General features: G+C 47.2%; 1 protein-coding gene across 2 annotated transcripts in view; it reads left to right on the top strand.

The window, feature by feature from the left end:
* Positions 1 to 20,124, top strand: part of TTC26 (tetratricopeptide repeat domain 26) — a 391,044-nt gene that overhangs the window by 183,852 nt on the left and 187,068 nt on the right. For both annotated transcript variants that reach the window (XM_030207127.1, XM_030207135.1), the window contains 2 exons: positions 1,992 to 2,137; positions 2,428 to 2,599. In XM_030207127.1, coding sequence (XP_030062987.1) covers positions 1,992 to 2,137; positions 2,428 to 2,599 — 318 coding nt within the window. The remainder of the gene's footprint in view (positions 1 to 1,991; positions 2,138 to 2,427; positions 2,600 to 20,124) is intronic.

Here is a 20,124-nt window from a genome sequence, read left to right as displayed (position 1 = left end):
GGTAGGATAGCAGGTCTGGACAAGCAGTCCTGCAAAATCTTTTTACTACTTGAATGTAAGGTCCACACTCCGGCCCTTTATTTTTCTGCCAGAGTCACTTTTTGCTTCAGTTACCAAGTTTATTATTAACATTGTGAGCCTGGCAGCTAGTGAGTCCCACATGTGAGAATATGATGCCTGCTTGTCCTCGGACAAAGTGAAGCTGGTTACCTATAGAGGGTGTTCTCTGTAAACAGCAGGCATAATATTCACATCTCTTCCACCTCCCTTGGAGTTGTCTTCTTAGCTTTCATATTATACTGCTGGTCCCATGCTTGAGCATTGAGCGGGATGGCACCTGTGCATCTGTGGTGGGGGCACTGCCAAAAGGTTTTTAAGTGTCGGTATACTATGGCAGTGTCTACACCAGGCTCAGTGGATGACATCACCCACATTTGAGAATATATGCCTGCTGTCCTCGGAAAATACCTACTACAGGTGAGGAACTTTGCTTTTTGAAACCTGTTTTGAATCCAGAGTGATATAGGTAAGATATAAATGCCTTGAATAGGATAGAATTATGCAATAATCTAATCTAATCTATTGCTTATATACCGCACAAATTCCAACATGAGATTCAGGGAGGTTTACAGTACAAGAATCAACACAAAGCAGAAAGGGCAAGAGAAGAGTGGGAAGTAAGGGAGAAGAGTGAGGGATTTAGATTTAGCGCAGTGATGTGTGATATTTGAGTAGCTAAAATTTGTTGAACAGTAGGGTTTTCAGTTTCTTGCGAAGCCACATATAGTTTGATTCTGAACGGATCGTGACTGGCACAGAGTTCCATTCCGCGATGGCATGAATGGAGACTATGAAGTTAGCCTGACGTTTGTACTTTGTTTTAACTGGAGGGTACTCCAGTAGTATGCTGTCTTGAATTCTAGTAGAAATGTAAAAGCAGCAAGAGAAGTGTTGGATCAGTAGTTCAGATTTATTTCCATAAAGCACTTGAAAAACTGAACAGATTGATTTGAAAATGATTCGAGTTCTCATTAGATGTCCGGAGACGCTTTCAAATTTTCTTAGAAGATCAACCGCACCACTGATCTTTCGTTTCCTCTCAGTTAGCGGTATTGAATATAGAAGAATAGCTACTTTAAGATTAGCCTTAGTAAGGAATTTCCTTCCTCTATATATTAGATTAGAAACTCATTATTTACCTTTCACTAGCTGAAATTGAAAATGTATTTATTTGAAACATTCTTTACTTGTTAATTGGATTAGTACTTAAGTTCACTTGTATTTTATCTGTAAAATAACATAAATATTTTATATTTCATAGTAGCTTTACAGTTTGGTTCTGATCACAATCTTAAAATTGGTTATAACCAGGAAGTACAGTCATTGACAAGTTTAATAAACCATACAAGGCATTCTAAAACAGGCAAATCTACAGCAAAGTAGAAAGAACTATACTACATTCATTCATTCATTCATCCAAATGTTTGAAATAGATAAGTTTTATTCTGACGCCTAAATTCAAAGTATCCATTAGCATTTAATAATATAGGAAAAATATCCTTATCCTTACCTAACTTTGCTACCTGATATGCTGATAAATTCTACAGCTGTCTACTTACATCTTACAGAGGGGAAAGCAAACAAATTAGTACTTCTCAAGACTCTGCCAATATCAAACGATCAGTTAGATAGTGGCACCATCCCATATAATGATTTATACAGTAAACAGAAAAATTTGAACAAAATTCTTGCCGAAATCAGCAGCCAGTGGATCTTAACATAAAATATAGAAAGATCTGATCCAATTTACGTAAATTAGCCACAAAGGATTGTTCTGGATTGTCTTTAATTTTTTTAAATCACAAATTGAGGGTAGTTCAGCTAAGTAATATTGCAGTAGTCTAAAAGACTTAACATCACAGCTTGTGAACAGGTTACTTCCTAATGCAGCTGCCTCATGCAGTTCTGCTGTATTTTGTTTTCTTTCCAAGTTCAATGATGAGAAGAAGCTGATGAGCTATCACCAGAATCTCCAGGATATTACAGATGATCAGCTGAGTCTGGCATCCATCCACTATATGAGGTCCCACTATCAAGAGGCCATTGAGATTTACAAACGTATCCTGCAAGAAAACAGGTTTGCCTCTCACTCGTGCTTCTGCTTTTAGTTCAGACTGTCCTTAAATTGACAGATGTCAAAATGAGAATGTTATATGTAGTTATCTCATTTGTATGTATGTAATTATGTTTATTTTAAATTTACAAAGCCAAGACTATGGCGTATATTTACACAATATTTAGAAACTTACACTGAACTGTTGCTTGGTTTAATGTTTGCACATCTTACAGTGGTTCATATGTTGCCCATTGTTTGGTATACAATGTTTGGATATCGTAAATAGCAATCCATCTGTTCTCTCCATGCAGGGAATTCATGGCTCTTAATGTCTACGTAGCATTGTGTTATTACAAACTGGATTACTATGATGTCTCCCAGGAGGTCCTTGCTGTTTACCTTCAGCAGATTCCTGACAGCACCATTGCTCTCAATCTCAAAGCCTGTAATCATTTTCGACTCTACAATGGCAAAGCAGCAGAGGTACTGAGTAGTAGAGAACTTTTACATTTTTAATTTTGTTATTTGACAATATATTGTATTGGTTAGAAAGAGCAAATCAAAGAAATTATTGCGTGTATCCATGCCATTAATTGCTAGAGTCTTCACTTGTCAACTTTGTTTTTTTGGTAGCTGTTTTTTTTGTTTGTTTGTTTTTAAATTCTTGTTTGTCTTTTCATTTTCACCCTAATAAATACTTTTTTCTATTTCACATTTGTTTTAGATAAAAAGCTGAGCATCTTTTATTATAGTTACATTTCTTGTTTTAGTTATTTTCCCTGCCCCTAGTCTTCAGTTAATGCATACTGGAAGCATGTAAAGTACACTGTAAATACACATGATGACTGCATAGGGTTCTGAAGACTGTCATCTCAGGAATGTTCATTTTTTGAAAAGAGGATGAATTCATCTATATAGTGGGTGACATCTGACAGCACCAATATGGATTGCAGAAAGATAACTGTTACCAAGGTCACCTTTATTCAGTCACAGTTCTTTAAAAAAAATGTGCACTAGAGCCCAGCACAGTCATGCTTCAGTTAATGCCTGCATCAAGGGCAACTTATGCAGTTCTTTATCAACAGGATCTCATTCATAGGTAGGTCAGAAAATGAGAGGAATCGTTGTGTGAATCAACAATGCGATGTTTTTTTTTTCCTTCTTATGACACTGGCTCATTTTCGAAAGAGAAGGACGCCCATCTTTCGACACAAATCAGAAGATGGGTGTCCTTCTCACAGGGTTGCCCAAATCGGTATAATCGAAAGCCGATTTTGGACATCCCAACTGCTTTCCGTTGCAGGGATGACCAAGATTCACGGGGGCATGTTGGAGGCATAGCGAAGGCGGGACTTAGGCGTGCCTAACACATAGACGTCTTCGACCCATAATGGAAAATAACCTGGTCCTGTTTTTCTTAAGACCAAGCCACAAAAAGGTGCCCAAACTGACCAGATGAACACCAGAGAGAATCGGGGATGACATCACCTTACTCCCCCAGTGGTCACTAACCCCCTCCCACCCTCAAAAATAATCTTTAAAATATTTTGTGTCAGCCTCTATGCCAGCCTCAGATGTCATACTTAGGTCCATCACAGCAGTATGCAGGCCCCTGGAGCAGTTTTAGTGGGTGCAGTGCACTTCAGGCAGATGGACCCAGGCCCATCCCCCTCCCTACCTGTTACATTTGTGGTGGTAAATGTGAGCCCTCCAAAACCCACTGTACCCACATCTAGGTGCCCCCCTTCACCCGTAAGGGCTATGGTAGTGGTGTACAGTTGTGGGTAGTGGGTTTGGGGTTTTTTGGGGGGGCTCAGCACACAAGGTAAGGGAGCTATGTTCCTGGGAGCAATTTATGAAGTCCACTGCAGTGCCCCCTAGGGTGCCCGGTTGGTGTCCTGGCATGTCAGGGGGACCAGTGCACTATGGATGCCGGCTCTTCCCACGACCAAAGGGCTTGCATTTGGTCATTTCTGATATGGGCGTCCTTGGTTTCCATTATTGCCGAAAATCAGAAATGACCATCTCTAAGGACGACCTAAATTTCAAGATTTGGGCGTCCGCGACCATATTATCGAAATGAAAAATGGACATTCATCTTGTTTCGATAATATGGGTTTCCCAGCCCCTCCATCGGGATGTTTTGCGAGGATGTCCTCAGAAAAACTTGGGCGTCCCTTTCGATTATGCCCCTCCATGCCATATAACAGAGAAAGTTGCAATGCATCTATAATTCACCTTGTGGCATCTTGCCACTTAAGAAAACTTTAGCTGAAAACACCATCCACGTAAGGAATCGCATATCTCCATCCCCTCAGTCTCACTGTTTAAGTTTGCATAAGGATGCTCAGCTTGCTGTTTCTCCAGCATAACTAGCTTCTTATCTTCTGTTTGGTACAGTATTCTTAATTTTTCGTTTTTTCTGTTATCCTGTAATTTCCCATTTAAAAAAGCCAAAACAGTAGATGCAGTTTCTTCCTCCGCTATTCAGTTATACTTTGCAGCCTTCATCTTCTCCATGGCAAATCAGACCTTGCGATTAAAAAATGCTCATGCAAGGTTCATATGACATTTTCAGGCACCCATGTGGTCTGCTACTGCTAGCTAGCTGGGTTCTGACCATAAAGTCTTACTGGCTGCGGAAGTGTAGAGCCTTTAAAATGGAAGCACAGAGGTCTTCATCAGTGGATGCTATTCCTTCCATTAACACTTCATAGCTGAGATAGGTAAGGAGAGGTTAAGGATGCAACTGTCCCTGACACCTTCAAGCACGCCGTAGTCACACCTCTCCTCAAAAAACCATCACTCGACCCTACCTGCCCCTCCAACTATCGCCCCATCTCTCTCCTACCCTTCCTTTCCAAAATACTTGAGCGCGCCATTCACAGCCGCTGTCTTGATTTTCTCTCCTCTCATGCCATCCTCGACCCACTCCAGTCCAGTTTCCGCCCTCTCCACTCGACAGAAACAGCACTCTCTAAAGTCTGCAATGACCTGCTCCTGGCCAAACCCAGAGGCCACTACTCCATCCTCATCCTCCTCGATCTTTCTGCCGCTTTTGACACTGTCAATCACGATTTACTTCTCGCCACACTGGCCTCATTTGGGTTCCAGGGCTCTGTCCTCTCCTGGTTCTCCTCCTATCTCTCCCACTGCACAGTCAGGGTGCACTCTCATGGATCTTCCTCCACTCCCATCCCGCTATCTGTTGGAGTTCCCCAGGGATCTGTTCTTGGACCCCTTCTCTTCGCTATCTACACCTCTTCCCTAGGCTCACTGATCTCATCTCATGGCTTCCAGTATCATCTTTACGCTGATGACACCCAGCTCTATCTCTCCACACCAGACATCACCGCAGAGACCCAGGCCAAGGTATCGGCCTGCCTATCCGACATTGCTGCCTGGATGTCCAACCGCCACCTGAAGCTGAACATGTCCAAGACCCAAGTTCCTCATCTTTCCACCTAAGCCCACTTCTCCTCTTCCCCCACTCTCTATCTCAGTTGATGGCACCCTCATCCTCCCCGTCTCATCTGCCCGCAACCTCGGGGTCATCTTCGACTCCTCCCTCTCCTTCTCTGCGCATATCCAGCAGACTGCCAAAACCTGTCACTTCTTCCTTTTCAACATCAACAAAATTTGCCCTTTCCTCTCAGAGCACACCACCCGTACTCTCGTCCACGCTCTCATCACCTCTCGTCTCGACTACTGCAACTTGCTCCTCACTGGCCTCCCACTCAGCCATCTATCCCCCCTTCAATCCATTCAGAACTCTGCCGCACGTCTCATATTCCGCCAGAACCGATATACTCATATCACCCCTCTCCTCAAGTCGCTTCAATGGCTTTCGATCAGATACCGCATCCAATTCAAGCTTCTCCTCCTTACTTACAAATGCACTCACTCTGCTGCTCCACCCTACCTCTCTACCCTCATCTCCCCCTACGTTCCTGCCCGTAACCTCCGCTCACATGATAAATCCCTCCTCTCAGTACCCTTCTCCACCATTGCCAACTCCAGGCTCCGCTCATTTTGCCTTGCCTCACCCTATGCCTGGAACAGTCTTCCTGAATCTCTACGCCAAGCCCCCTCCCTATCCATCTTCAAATCCTTGCTTAAAGCTCACCTCTTCAATGCTGCATTCGAACCTAACCTTTCAAACATATAGGTTGCCCCAATCTGTCTGACCTATCTGATTAACTGTACATTTGTGTTTTTAGATTGTAAGCTCTTCGAGCAGGGACTGTCCTTCCATGTTAAATTGTACAGCGCTGCGTAACCCTAGTAGCGCTTTAGAAATGTTAAGTAGTAGTAGAGATAGGTAAGGAAAAAGCTCCAGACTAAGGCCTTTTTCTTTGGGATCAGCACCAAGAGCTGGCAGAAAAAACAGTCTGCCAAGCAAAAGGCTGATAAATGCAGGATTGTCAGCATCAGTGGGCCTCTGTGTGGAAGCCTGATCTGGCACAGATGCAGTGCCCTCTATTTCCAAGAACCACAGAGACAGCTTTTCTGAAACTCGAGATGGATTATATCTTTCCTGGTCTTACCATTGAACCATAACCACAAGCATAAATTGACTATGAACAGTTTTTACACTTGTGAACATATCTCCAGCTGTGTTTGGGGAGTTGACAGCTGACCAACTACTACTACTACTTAACATTTCTAGAGCGCTACTAGGGTTACGCAGCGCTGTACAGTTTAACAAATAAGGACAGACCCTGCTCAAAGGAGCTTACAATCTAAAGGATGAAATGTCAAGTTGGGGCAGTCTAGATTTCCTGCGTAGACCAGACTTCTTCCATCCTGTGGAATGCTTCTATCACAAGTAAACAATATTTACTGGGCATTACCCTTTCCAAATAATGAGGAGATAAAAACAAGCTTTTCTTATCACCAAGCAAAGACCTGGATTTCTCTTCAGCCTTAGATCTGTGTCTTTGGGATTGTCAGTGGAGCAGCCAGAGACTAGAGTTTATGTACTTCTATTCAAACACAGATACCCCATCAGCAACCAATCTTGCAAATTACTTCAAGGAAAAAATCATAAAGCTCCGACTCATGATACCTACTAATGCAACGGATTACGCAAATATCCTTGAATGTGTAGACCCAAAACCCGAGGAATGCCCAGCAGATCGATCATGGACCAACTTTGACATGATCTCATCAAATGAACTCTCACATTGGCTCGGGAAAAACGCCAAATCACAATGCAAACTAGACATCTACCCTAATAATCTAATAAGATCTGCACCCAATCATTTCAAAACAGACCTCACGAACCACGTAAATCACAGGCTTCAAAATGGGCTCTTCCCCACAGATAAGGGAAACATCCTACTCACTCCGCTACCAAAAGATACTAAGAAAAGCACAATGGACCTAACCAACTACCGCCCAGTAGCATCGATTCCACTGACAACTAAACTCATGGAAGGCATAGTGACGAAACAACTTACTGAATACCTAAATAAACATTCAATTTTGCACAACTCTCAATCAGGATTTCGGTCAAATCACAGCACCGAAACTGTTCTAGTGTCCGCAATGAACTCATTTAAACAAACAGTTGCAACTGGCAACAACATACTACTACAATTCGACATGTCCAGTGCCTTTGACATGGTTAATCATGAAATACTATTACATATACTAGAATACTTCGGAATAGGAGGCACAGTTCTCAAATGGTTCAAAGGATTCCTGACCAGAAGATCATACCAAATAACAACGAATACGGATAGATCACCCCCATGGACACCTGAATGTGGAGTTCCCCAAGGATCCCCCCTCTTGCCAACCTTATTCAACCTGATGATGATACCTTTGGCCAAACTGCTAGCCAATGAAGACCTCAACCCCTACATATATGCAGATGACGTCACAATCTACATCCCGTTCAAACATGATCTAAATGAAATCACCAACGAGATCAACCAAAGCCTCCAAATAATGCACACCTGGGCAGATGCATTCCAACTAAAACTTAATGCAGAAAAAACACAATGTCTTGTACTCAATTCACCTCACAACATAACACAAAACACTTCTCTACCATAACCACACCATACTGTTCTCTCCTTGTCTCAAAAAACTTGAAAATTCTTGGAGTCACCATTGATCGAAACCTCACTCTCAATGACCACGTGAAAAACACGACGAAAAAGATGTTCTACTCCATGTGGAAATTTAAAAGAGTAAAACCTTTCTTCCCGAGATACATCTTCCGTACCCTGGTACAGTCAATGGTAAGAAGTCATCTGGACTACTGCAACGCATTATACGCGGGCTGCAAAGAACAGACTGTCAAAAAACTACAAACTGCCCAGAATACTGCCGCCAGACTCATATTTGGAAAAACTAAATATGAAAGTGCAAAACCCTTAAGAGAGAGGCTCCACTGGCTCCCACTTAGGGAATGCATTACGTTCAAGATCTGCACGATTGTTCACAAAATCATTCACGCAGACGCCCCAACCTACATGCTAAACCTCGTAGGCTTACCTCCAAGAAACGCCACAAGATCATCCCGCAAATTTCTCGACCTGCACTTCCCCAGCTGTAAAGGACAAATTCTCCGAGGACAAGCAGGCTGCTTGTTCTCACGACTGGGTGACATCCGCGGCAGCCCCCACCAACCGGAAGAAGCTTCGCGGGTGGTCCGCACGCAGGGCACGCCCACCGCGCATGTGCAGCCGTCTTCCCGCCCGTGCGCGACCGTTCCCGCCAGTCTTTTCTTTTCCGCGCCTGGAGAGAGTCGTGCGTCTGCCGCTCTCTCTTTGTCAGCCCCGGAAAACCGTTGCGTTGTTCGTGAATTCGTTTATTTTTCGTTTATTTTTTGTTTCTGTTGCCGCGCGCTCCAGTTTTCCTTTTTTTCAAAAAAAAAAAAGTGAAAGAGAGCACGCGCTTTATTTCCCTCGTTTTCTAGCGGGGGCGTCGCGTTGCGGCCGCGCGGTCGATTATTTTTCGAGGTGTGATTTACCGCCACCATCGACGACTTTAACTTCGCCGACGCGATTTTTCCGTCGATGTCCTCGAAGGTCCCGAGTGGATTTAAAAAGTGTGGTCGGTGCGGCCGGCCTATCTCACAGACCGACACCCACGCTTGGTGCCTCCAGTGCCTCGGGCCGGAGCACAATCTCAAGTCGTGTTCTTTGTGTCTTGGTCTCCGGAAACGGACTCAGGTTGCAAGGCAAGTTCTACGGGACCGTCTTTTCGGAACTTGCACCGGCCCTTCGACGTCGACCTCGACGGCATCGGTATCGACGGCCGGCTCTTTGGTACCGGTATCGATACCCGCGAAATCAGCACCGATGGCATTGACCCCAGGAGCACAGGTCCCGTCGGCTCACCGGTCCTCCGGTGAGGGTAGGGGTGAGAGGCTGCGTGGGCAATTGGCCCCGGTCACTCCTTCGGCCCATGGCCCTCGGGACCGAACCCTGTCTGACCCGGCTGCTCGAGACCGAGGGGGATCGACCTCCTCCTCCTCCATCCCACCTGGCATCGATGACGGGCACCGCAAGAAATCTAAGAAGCACCATCATCGGTCGCCTTCGATGCATCCGGCTCTCGGTACCGGTGAGGAGTCGACGCCGAAGCGTCCGCGTCGAGAGGAGAGATCCCCTTCGGTAGTGGAGGTACCGACGCGTCAGGGTCCCAGCACTTCGGTGCAGTCTCCTGGACCCGAGCAGCTTCCGGCACCGACACCTCTACCGCCCCCCCCCCCCCCCCCCGTCTTTCCCGGCAGCGGGCCTGGACGAGTGCCTCCGAGCCATCCTTCCAGGGATCCTGGAAGGGCTGATGCGCCAGGCTGTGCCGGCGCCAGGGGTGCTTGCGCCCTCGGCGCCGTTGACTGTGGCGCCGGTGAGCTCTAGCCCGGTGCCGAGGCCGTTGACACCGCCGCCGCTTGCGGCGCCGGTCTCGACCGCCACGCAGGTGGAGTCCCCGTCGACGTCGATGGAGGGAGCTTCGTCCCCGCCGGCGCGGGAGTCCACCGCTCGACGACACCGAGGCCTCGGTGCCTCGACGTCGAGCCGGGCCCGGTTAAGGACTCAGCTACATGAGCTTATGTCCGATACCGAGGAAGAGGCCTCGTGGGGGGAAGAGGAAGACTCCAGCTATTTCTCCTCAGAGGAGTCTGCGGGTCTTCCCTCGGACCCCACGCCTTCACCTGAGAGAAAGCTCTCACCTCCTGAGAGCCTCTCCTTTGCCTCCTTTGTAAGGGACATGTCTATTTGCATTCCCTTCCCAGTGGTCTCTGTGGATGAGCCGAGGGCTGAGATGCTCGAGGTCCTCGACTATCCATCACCACCTAGAGAGTCCTCCACGGTTCCGTTGCACAATGTTCTCAAAGAGACACTGCTTCGGAACTGGATGAGACCATTATCTAATCCCACCATTCCCAAGAAAGCAGAGTCCCAGTACAGAATCCACTCGGACCCAGAGTTAATGCGGCCCCAATTGCCCCATGACTCGGCGGTCGTGGATTCTGCTCTCAAGAGAGCACGGAGTTCGAGGGATACCGCCTCGGCGCCCCCAGGGCGAGAGTCTCGCACTCTGGACTCGTTTGGGAGGAAGGCCTACCAATCCTCCATGCTCGTGACCCGCATCCAGTCGTACCAGCTCTACACGAGCATCCACATGCGGAACAATGTGAAGCAACTGGCGGACCTGGTCGATAAGCTCCCGCCGGAGCAGTCCAGGCCTTATCAGGAGGTGGTCAGGCAGCTGAAGGCGTGCAGAAAGTTCCTGTCCAGGGGTATCTATGACACCTGTGACGTGGCATCTCGAGCAGCGGCCCAAGGTATAGTGATGTGCAGGCTCTCATGGCTGCGTGCCTCTGACCTGGATAACCGCACCCAGCAGAGACTGGCCGACGTCCCTTGCCGGGGGGATAATATTTTTGGTGAGAAGGTCGAGCAGCTGGTGGACCAACTGCATCAGCGGGAAACCGCCCTCGACAATCTCTCCCGGGCGCCTTCAGCACCCACCTCAGCAGGTGGACGTTTTTCCCGGGCACGTCAGGCTGTACCCTATTCTTTTGCAAAGCGTAGGTACAACCAGCCGGCCCGAAGGCCTCGACAGGCACAGGGACAGCCCCAGCGCGCTCGTTCTCGTCAACAGCGTGCGCCTAAGCAGCCCCCTGCGCCTCCACAGCAAAAGCCGGGGACGGGCTTTTGACTGGATCCACGGGAACATAGCCGCCCTCAAAGTGTCCGTGCCGGATGACCTGCCGGTCGGAGGGAGGTTAAAATTTTTTCACCAAAGGTGGCCTCTCATAACCTCCGACCAGTGGGTTCTCCAAATAGTGCGGTGCGGATACGCCCTGAATTTGGCCTCCCTGCCTCCAAATTGTCCTCCGGGAGCTCAATCCTTCAGCTCCCATCACAAGCAGGTACTTGCAGAGGAACTCTCCGCCCTTCTCAGCGCCAATGCGGTCGAGCCCGTACCACCCGGGCAGGAAGGGCAGGGATTCTATTCCAGGTACTTCCTTGTGGAAAAGAAAACAGGGGGGATGCGTCCCATCCTAGACCTGAGAGGCCTGAACAAATTCCTGGTCAAAGAAAAGTTCAGGATGCTTTCCTTGGGCACCCTTCTGCCAATGATTCAGAAAAACGATTGGCTATGTTCCCTGGATTTAAAGGACGCATACACTCACATTCCGATACTGCCAGCTCACAGACAGTATCTCAGATTCCGCCTGGGCGCACGGCACTTTCAGTATTGTGTGCTGCCCTTTGGGCTCGCCTCTGCCCCACGAGTGTTTACAAAGTGCCTCGTGGTGGTAGCAGCATACCTACGCAAGCTGGGAGTGCACGTGTTCCCATATCTCGACGATTGGCTGGTCAAGAACACCTCGGAGGCGGGAGCCCTCCGGTCTATGTAGTGCACTATTCAACTTCTGGAGCTGCTGGGGTTTGTGATAAATTACCCAAAGTCCCATCTCCAGCCAACACAGTCTCTGGAATTCATAGGAGCTCTGCTGAATACCCAGACGGCTCAGGCCTTCCTTCCCGAAGCGAGGGCCCACAATCTCCTGTCCCTCGCTTCGCAGACCAGAGCGTCTCAGCAGGTCACAGCTCGGCAGATGTTGAGACTTCTGGGTCATATGGCCTCCACAGTTCATGTGACTCCCATGGCCCGTCTTCACATGAGATCTGCTCAATGGACCCTAACTTCCCAGTGGTTTCAAGCCACCGGGAATCTAGAAGATGTCATCTGCCTCTCCACCAGTTGCCGCACTTCACTGCTATGGTGGACCATCCGGACCAATTTGACCCTGGGACGTCCATTCCAAATTCCGCAGCCCACGAAAGTGCTGACGACGGATGCATCTCGTCTGGGGTGGGGAGCTCATGTCGATGGGCTTCACACCCAGGGTCTGTGGTCCCTCCAGGAAAAAGATCTGCAGATCAACCTCCTGGAGCTCCGAGCGATCTGGAACGCACTGAAGGCTTTCAGAGATCGGCTGTCCTACCAAATTATTCAAATTCGGACAGACAATCAGGTTGCAATGTATTACACCAACAAGCAGGGGGGCACCGGATCTCGCCCCTTGTGTCAGGAAGCCGTTGGGATGTGGCGTTGGGCTTGCCAGTGCTCCTCCAAGCCACATACCTGGCAGGTGTAAACAACAGTCTGGCCGACAGACTGAGCAGAGTCATGCAACCGCACGAGTGGTCGCTTCATTCCAGAGTGGTACGCAAGATCTTCCAAGAGTGGGGCACCCCCTCGGTGGACCTTTTCGCCTCTCAGACCAACCACAAGCTGCCTCTGTTCTGTTCCAGACTACAGGCACACGGCAGGCTGGCGTCGGATGCCTTTCTCCTCCATTGGGGGACCGGCCTCCTGTATGCTTATCCTCCCATACCTTTGGTGGGGAAGACTTTACTGAAGCTCAAGCAAGACCACGGCACCATGATTCTGATAGCGCCCTTTTGGCCCCGTCAGATCTGGTTCCCTCTTCTTCTGGAGTTGTCCTCCGAAGAACCGTGGAGATTGGAGTGTTTTCCGACTCTCATTTCGCAGAACGATGGAGCGTTGCTGCACCCCAGCCTTCAGTCCCTGGCTGTCACGGCCTGGATGTTGAGGGCGTAGACTTCACTGCGTTGGGTCTGTCTGAGGGTGTCTCCCGTGTCTTGCTTGCCTCTAGGAAGGATTCCACTAAAAAGAGTTACTTTTTCAAGTGGAGGAGGTTTGTCGTTTGGTGTGAGAGCAAGGCCCTAGAACCTCGTTCTTGCCCTGCACAGAACCTGCTTGAATACCTTCTGCACTTATCAGAGTCTGGCCTGAAGACCAACTCAGTAAGGAATCACCTTAGTGCGATTAGTGCTTACCATTATCGTGTGGAAGGTAAAGCCATCTCTGGAGAGCCTTTAGTCGTTCGATTCATGAGAGGCTTGCTTCTGTCAAAGCCCCCTATCAAGCCTCCTACAGTGTCATGGGATCTCAACGTCGTCCTCACCCAGCTGATGAAACCTCCTTTTGAGCCACTGAATTCCTGCCATCTGAAGTACTTGACCTGGAAGGTCATTTTCTTGGTGGCAGTTACTTCAGCTCGTAGGGTCAGTGAGCTTCAAGCCCTGGTAGCTCATGCTCCATATACCAAATTTCATCACAACAGAGTAGTGCTCCGCACCCACCCAAAGTTCCTGCCGAAGGTGGTGTCGGAGTTCCATCTTAACCAGTCAATTGTCTTGCCAACATTCTTTCCCAGGCCTCATACCCGCCCTGCTGAACGTCAGTTGCACACATTGGACTGCAAGAGAGCATTGGCCTTCTACTTGGAGCGGACACAGCCCCACAGACAGTCCGCCCAATTGTTTGTTTCTTTCGACCCTAACAGGCTAGGGGTCGCTGTCGGGAAACGCACCATCTCCAGTTGGCTAGCAGATTGCATTTCCTTCACTTACGCCCAGGCTGGGCTGGCTCTTGAGGGTCATGTCACGGCTCATAGTGTTAGAGCCATGGCAGCGTCAGTGGCCCACTTGAAGTCAGCCACTATTGAAGAGATCTGCAAGGCTGCGACGTGGTCTTCTGTCCACACATTCACATCACATTACTGCCTCCAGCAGGATACCCGACGTGACAGTCGGTTCGGGCAGTCGGTGCTGCAGAATCTGTTTGGGGTGTAAATCCAACTCCACCCTCCAGGACCCGAATTTATTCTGGTCAGGCTGCACTCTCAGTTAGTTGTTCTTCGTAGGTCAATTTTCTGTTGTACCCTCGCCGTTGCGAGGTTCAATTGACCTGGGTTCTTGTTTTGAGTGAGCCTGAGAGCTAGGGATACCTCAGTCGTGAGAACAAGCAGCCTGCTTGTCCTCAGAGAAAGTGAATGATACATACCTGTAGCAGGTGTTCTCCGAGGACAGCAGGCTGATTGTTCTCACATACCCTCCCTCCTCCCCTTTGGAGTTGCGTTTTCATCTTTTGCTTGTCATTCAACTGGCGGGAACGGTCGCGCACGGGCGGGAAGACGGCCGCGCATGCGTGGTGGGCGTGCCCTGCGTGCGGACCGCCCGCGAAGCTTTTTCCGGTTGGTGGGGGCTGCCGCGGACGTCACCCAGTCGTGAGAACAATCAGCCTGCTGTCCTCGGAGAACACCTGCTACAGCTATGTATCATTCACTGTACAAGCAGATGCATGCTACCACATTCTCGTACCTGGGCACCAATTGTGGAATGCACTGCCTACAGACCTGAGAACAATCGACGAAACAAATATCTTTCGCAAATCTCTGAAGACATATCTCTTCAACAAGGCATACAATGAGAACTAATAGCCACACTAATTCACCCGACAACCCACTCAGTCAAGATAGTTCACCTAATATAACTACCTTAATCAATCCTTTCCTTCCTCTTTCTACCCTTATTTAACCTCTGCACAATATTAAATGTAACTGTCACCCTGCAATGACAATGTTAACAAAACTATGTAAGCCACATTGAGCCTGCAAATAGGTGGGATAATGTGGGATACAAAGGCAATAATAAATAAATAAATAAACATGTCATTGTCCATGCCAGGGAGTGACCTTGCTTGCTTTATTTATCGACTGCCATTTACAGTAGACATTTCAAATAGTAAAGTACAATAAAAGCATTTAACATAAAACAAAATACACACAAAATAGAAAACAATAAAACACTAGCAGAGTATATAAACTAAAAGCTAATACAAGATATATAAAAGAAATACTAATGAACCAGTTTTAAACTGATATCTAATACCTAATACCATCCTCATTTCTGCCTAAGCATAATTACTTAAACTCTGAATTTAAAAAGAGAACCATAAGATGCTTCTAGAATTTCTGAATATTATTCTCAAGATACTGCTTTATCTGAATTGACGAAAGCATGGGGCAAACATGTGGGATCTCTTAGGGAGAGGAGGAAATAGTGGATAGGCCAGTTGACCTTTCTCTGCCATCATGTTTCTATGTTTCTAATTTGAGACCAGCAACAGACAGTACTCTGCAAACAATATGAAAAGAAGGAACTATTAACAGACGGTGCTATGAACACAGTGTGCACCCTGGGTAGTGAAAGCCAATGGACTACAGTAGACAATATTGAAAAAAACATTTTTTTTTCAATCATTTATGCATCAATACTGTTTTCAACTGCATCTGCCATCAAAAAAGAGGCTAATGAAATAAGAGCAGAGCAGATCTGATGTATTCAAATTTATGCAAACATAATATCAACCTACTGCTAGTTCTTGTGATCTTGAGCAAGTTACTTAACCCTCCATTGCCTCAGGTACAAAATTAGATTGTGAGCCCTCCAGGGACAGGGATATAACCCACAGTACCTGAATACAACACCATGAGCTGAATCCAAAATAATAAAATAGTAACAGAGAAAGAACAATATGACCCATCAGGTCTGCCCAGGAAGCTTGTTAGGGATATATCTGCAGCACTGGATGCTACTTTCTCCCATTCTGATGTTGTTGGGATTTAACTGCCATGCTTTCATAGCACTAGCTGTAAGTACCAAATAGATAGAATTACAGAAGTCTACTGGCATAAGGACTACTTGCTGTACAGCAACTCTAAAATATGGCATGTCAAGAAAAGGCTTAATTAATTGTGAAAGCTGTTATTTGGAAGAAAAAGAAAACACACACAAGAGTTAAAATTTGAGATTTAAAATTTAAACTTGAATTTCTGAGAACAAGCAGGCTATCATGGTTGTGGCTGTGCTCTTATGTTCAGACCTACTGTTTCTCTGTATCTAGCTCTGTGACCTCTCCAGTCTGCCTTTTTCCCTTTTGTTGTTCTTCCTGTAAGCCAAGCCTCACTTTGGTCTCACGGCTTCTTCATTTCCTTTTGTTGTTCTTCCTGTTAGCCAAGCCTCGCTTTGGTCTCCCTGCTTCTGCTTCATTTCCTACTTGTGACATCATCAGCCTACTCCTTTATAAGGACCCAGGGATCTTTCCTATGTTTCCTTTGCAAGAGGTCTCTTAATCTTGTGTTACCTGTTTAGATTATTTTCCTACTTGGCTTTGTTCCTGAAGGTCTGTTCTGTGTTTTTTTGAGTCTTGTGTTTCAATGCTTTGCTTTGTTTCTGTGTGTTTGCTTTTATACCTTGATCCTGAAAGCCTGGCTGTAGAGCCATACTTTGCCCTTGGTGTCTATCTGTTTGACTTCCTTGGCTTCTGCTTTTAGTCTTGCCCTGCTTTTGACTCTTGCTATAGTTAAGTTCCGTGTTTAAGCCAATCTCTGTGTTTAGCCAAGCTCTGTTCCTGTTTTCTGTTTTCCCTTTCTGTTTCCTGTGTGTCTGTTAATTGTGAGAGTCTATAGAAGCCAGCATTGTCCCTAATTACCTCACTGCTGTGCAGGTGTGTCTGCTGCCTCTCAATCTGCCTGGCCTTTCCCTTCCAGCTGTGGATGCTGGTAAGCATATTGCTGCTTTGTTTGTTTGTCTTCCCTTAGTTTGGTTAATCCTTTGTCTGCTGTGTTTGCTTCCTGGCTCTTGAACTTTGTTTCTGCCAGGTTCTGCTCCTGCTCTATGTCTGAGCTAGTTCTGTCCCAGTTCCTTGCTAAGCCAAGTCCCTTTCAGTATCCGGTTCTAGCCAAGCCAAGTCCATTCCAGAATCCGGTTCCAGCCAAGCCAAGCCCGTTCCAGAATCCGGTTCCAGCCAAGCCTGCTTAAGAATACTGAATCCGGTTCCAGCCAAGCCTGTTTGAGAATCCTGAATCCTGTTCCTGCCTTGTTTATTGTCTTGCTTCTGTTATTCTTGTTGCCTAACTCCTACCCTGTCTTGCCTGTCTAATTGTGCTTTGTCTTGTCTCTTTCAGTCTAGTCCTGTCCGGATCCAGTCCTTGCCTTGTCTTGCCCATTTCTGGACCCAGTTTTAATCTACTTCCGTGTTTTGCCTTGTCCTGTCTGGGTTCCAGTTCTGGCCCTTACCTTCTTTTCCTTGCCTCATCTGGATCCAGTTCTTGTGTTGTCAGTTGTGTTTAGTTACCTCTGTCCTGCCTTAGTTTATTCTAGTCCAGTCTGTTCTGATTCCTGCCTGTGCCAGCCCAGGTGATTTGTCTGCCAAAGCTCCAGCTTTGGTTCAAGGGCTCACCATTCCTGACAGTTGTGACACAGGCTGAATAATTCCCTCAGAAGGTGATGTCACCGACAAAGCCCCAACAATGAGACGCTCTTCAGCATTCTAATTACAGAAGCTTTAGGAAGTGAGCTACCGTGCATGATTGTGCATCATCCTGCCCACCATTGTCATATGGGACCAGTCAATCTTTTGTCTTCCGCAGAGCTGTGCTCCAGGACCCACGTCCCTCAAGGACACTCATATCTGGTGCCAGTGGTGTCTGGGGCTCAACCATAATTCTTCTTGTAAACTCTGTCCACAGATGACAAGGAGAAACATTAGAGGTTGTGAGAAAGAGCGCAAACTGCTTTTTAGTGCTGAGAAGTTCAGTCCTTCGACTTCTGCATCAACGGCATCAGTCCCAATGGCTTCCAGAGCTGCAGCATACACTGGGAATATCGGCATCGAGGAGGTCTCCACCTGCCTCATTATTGAGTATCAGTACTGGTCATCAGGGTCGAACTCGCCCCAAGGACAAGGAAAGATTTGACTACATCCTTGTCAGCACCATTGAATTCCAATGCCATGTATCGGGTGGAGGCATCAGCATCTTACCCTTCAAAGCATGGCATTGAGAGCACTGGAGCATTGTCAATATCTGAGAAGGACACATGTTGTGAGGGCTGCTCACCCTCTAGGGATCCGGAGCAGACATGACTGCTGCCTCCATTGAAGCAGGACTAGGTCTTCAATTTGACACCTTCGACTTTATTGGAGCTGACTGCACCAGCTGAACCTCCAACTTTCTGATGGTTCCCTTTTGAGGATCAGATCCTTCAGGAGGAGATTTGACATTTGCTGGCTCGATGTGATGCTCAATCATCGAGGACATTGGTCCCGCAGAGCTCCAACCCATCTTGGAGGCAAGTGCAATATCTGTCACATGGTCATCGTTGCCAGTGCCCATCAAGATGGTGCCATCTTCTAGTCTCTTGGGGGCAGACGTTTCCTCCTGACACAGGGAAATCAACTGTCCCTTGGTTCCCCTGCCTAGGGCCTGACCAGTCTGTGAGTAGATCAAGGCAGGTTCAGACTTTGGCTTCCACAGAGGAATATTTTCAAGAGTCTTTAGACTGCTCCTAAGTGTCTGATGAGGAGCCAGAGGCCCTCTCAAAGGAGGGGTCCTTTAGTCTCTCCTAAGGCCCCTCCCCTCCACACGAAAAGAGAAGATCTCCCCCCTGAAGAGCTCTCTTTCACAAATTTTGTAAAGGAGATGGCAAATTCCTTCCAATTTTAATTTAGAAACTGAGGATGAGCCAAGTTATTGGACATCCTCAAGTTCAGCTTCCTTCAAATGGATGCTGTGACAGTGCACACACATGGGATTCTTCATTCTATGCAGATGAAGCAGTGGCAGACCCCCTCCCCTCTCTGTATGGCATATTCACAAGAAGGCTGACTCTTTGTAGAGTCCAGAAGGCTTTTGGATTTGAGAAGCTCCAGCTTTTTCACCATTCCATGGTGCTTGAATCTACCCTTAAGGAGCCAAGAGCACCAAGGTTCACTCTTCATTGTCCCTGGGGAGAGAGGATTGGATATTGGAGTCTTTTGGGAGGAAAGTGTTTTAGAATGTTGTGCTTGCTTCCATATACACTCTTATCAGCTCTTCATGAGCATGCATGTGCAAAATTTATTGAGTAGTGTGGTGGAGTTCACTGGAAGAAGAATGAAGACTGCAGACCTCTGTTGGCTAGTAGCCAAGCAGCAGGAGTATAGAAAACACATGGGTCAGGCAGCCTATGGTGCTTTTGATGTGGCATTCAGGGCCTCTGCTATGGGTATTGGGATGTACAGACTAGCCTGGCTGCATGCCTCGGACCTTGAACCAGCAATTCAGGAAAAGCTGGCAGTGACAAGATGGAGGAGGTCGATTGAACCATCAAGAAACATACGGATACCATTGTCACTGTACCAGCCCAGTCTTGGTGACGGTAGTAAAAAAAAGACCTTACTGCTTTTAAAGGTGTAGGGTGTCTCCACCCCCAAATTTCCCAGAGTTCTTGCTTCCATCCTTGGCAGTAGAGAGCTCATAAGTCCCAATCAGCTCTACAGTCAAAGCAAGGGACGGGCTTTTGATTGACTCCAGGAGATCATAGCCGCAGTACAAATAGCCATTCTGGGTGACCTAACAGTAGGAGGGAGGCTTAACTTTTTTTTCTTTTTTACAAAAGTGGCCCCTTGTAACCTCAGACCAGTAGGTTCTCACAATAGTCCAAACAGGCTACACCCTGCAATTGGAAGCCACTCTACCAAATTGTCCTCTGAGAACATCAAAACTGAGCTTTCAGCAGCAGGAACTGCTTGCACAGGAACTCTCTTTTACAGACCAAAGCACTCAAACCCATTCTACCAGTAGAGAACGGAAATGGATTTTATTGCAAGTATTTTCTGTC

This window comes from Microcaecilia unicolor, chromosome 1 (assembly GCF_901765095.1).
Source record: "Microcaecilia unicolor chromosome 1, aMicUni1.1, whole genome shotgun sequence".
NCBI lineage: Eukaryota > Metazoa > Chordata > Amphibia > Gymnophiona > Siphonopidae > Microcaecilia > Microcaecilia unicolor.
Note: the sequence above shows the minus strand (reverse complement) of the source record. Positions and strands in the feature narration are given on the sequence as shown.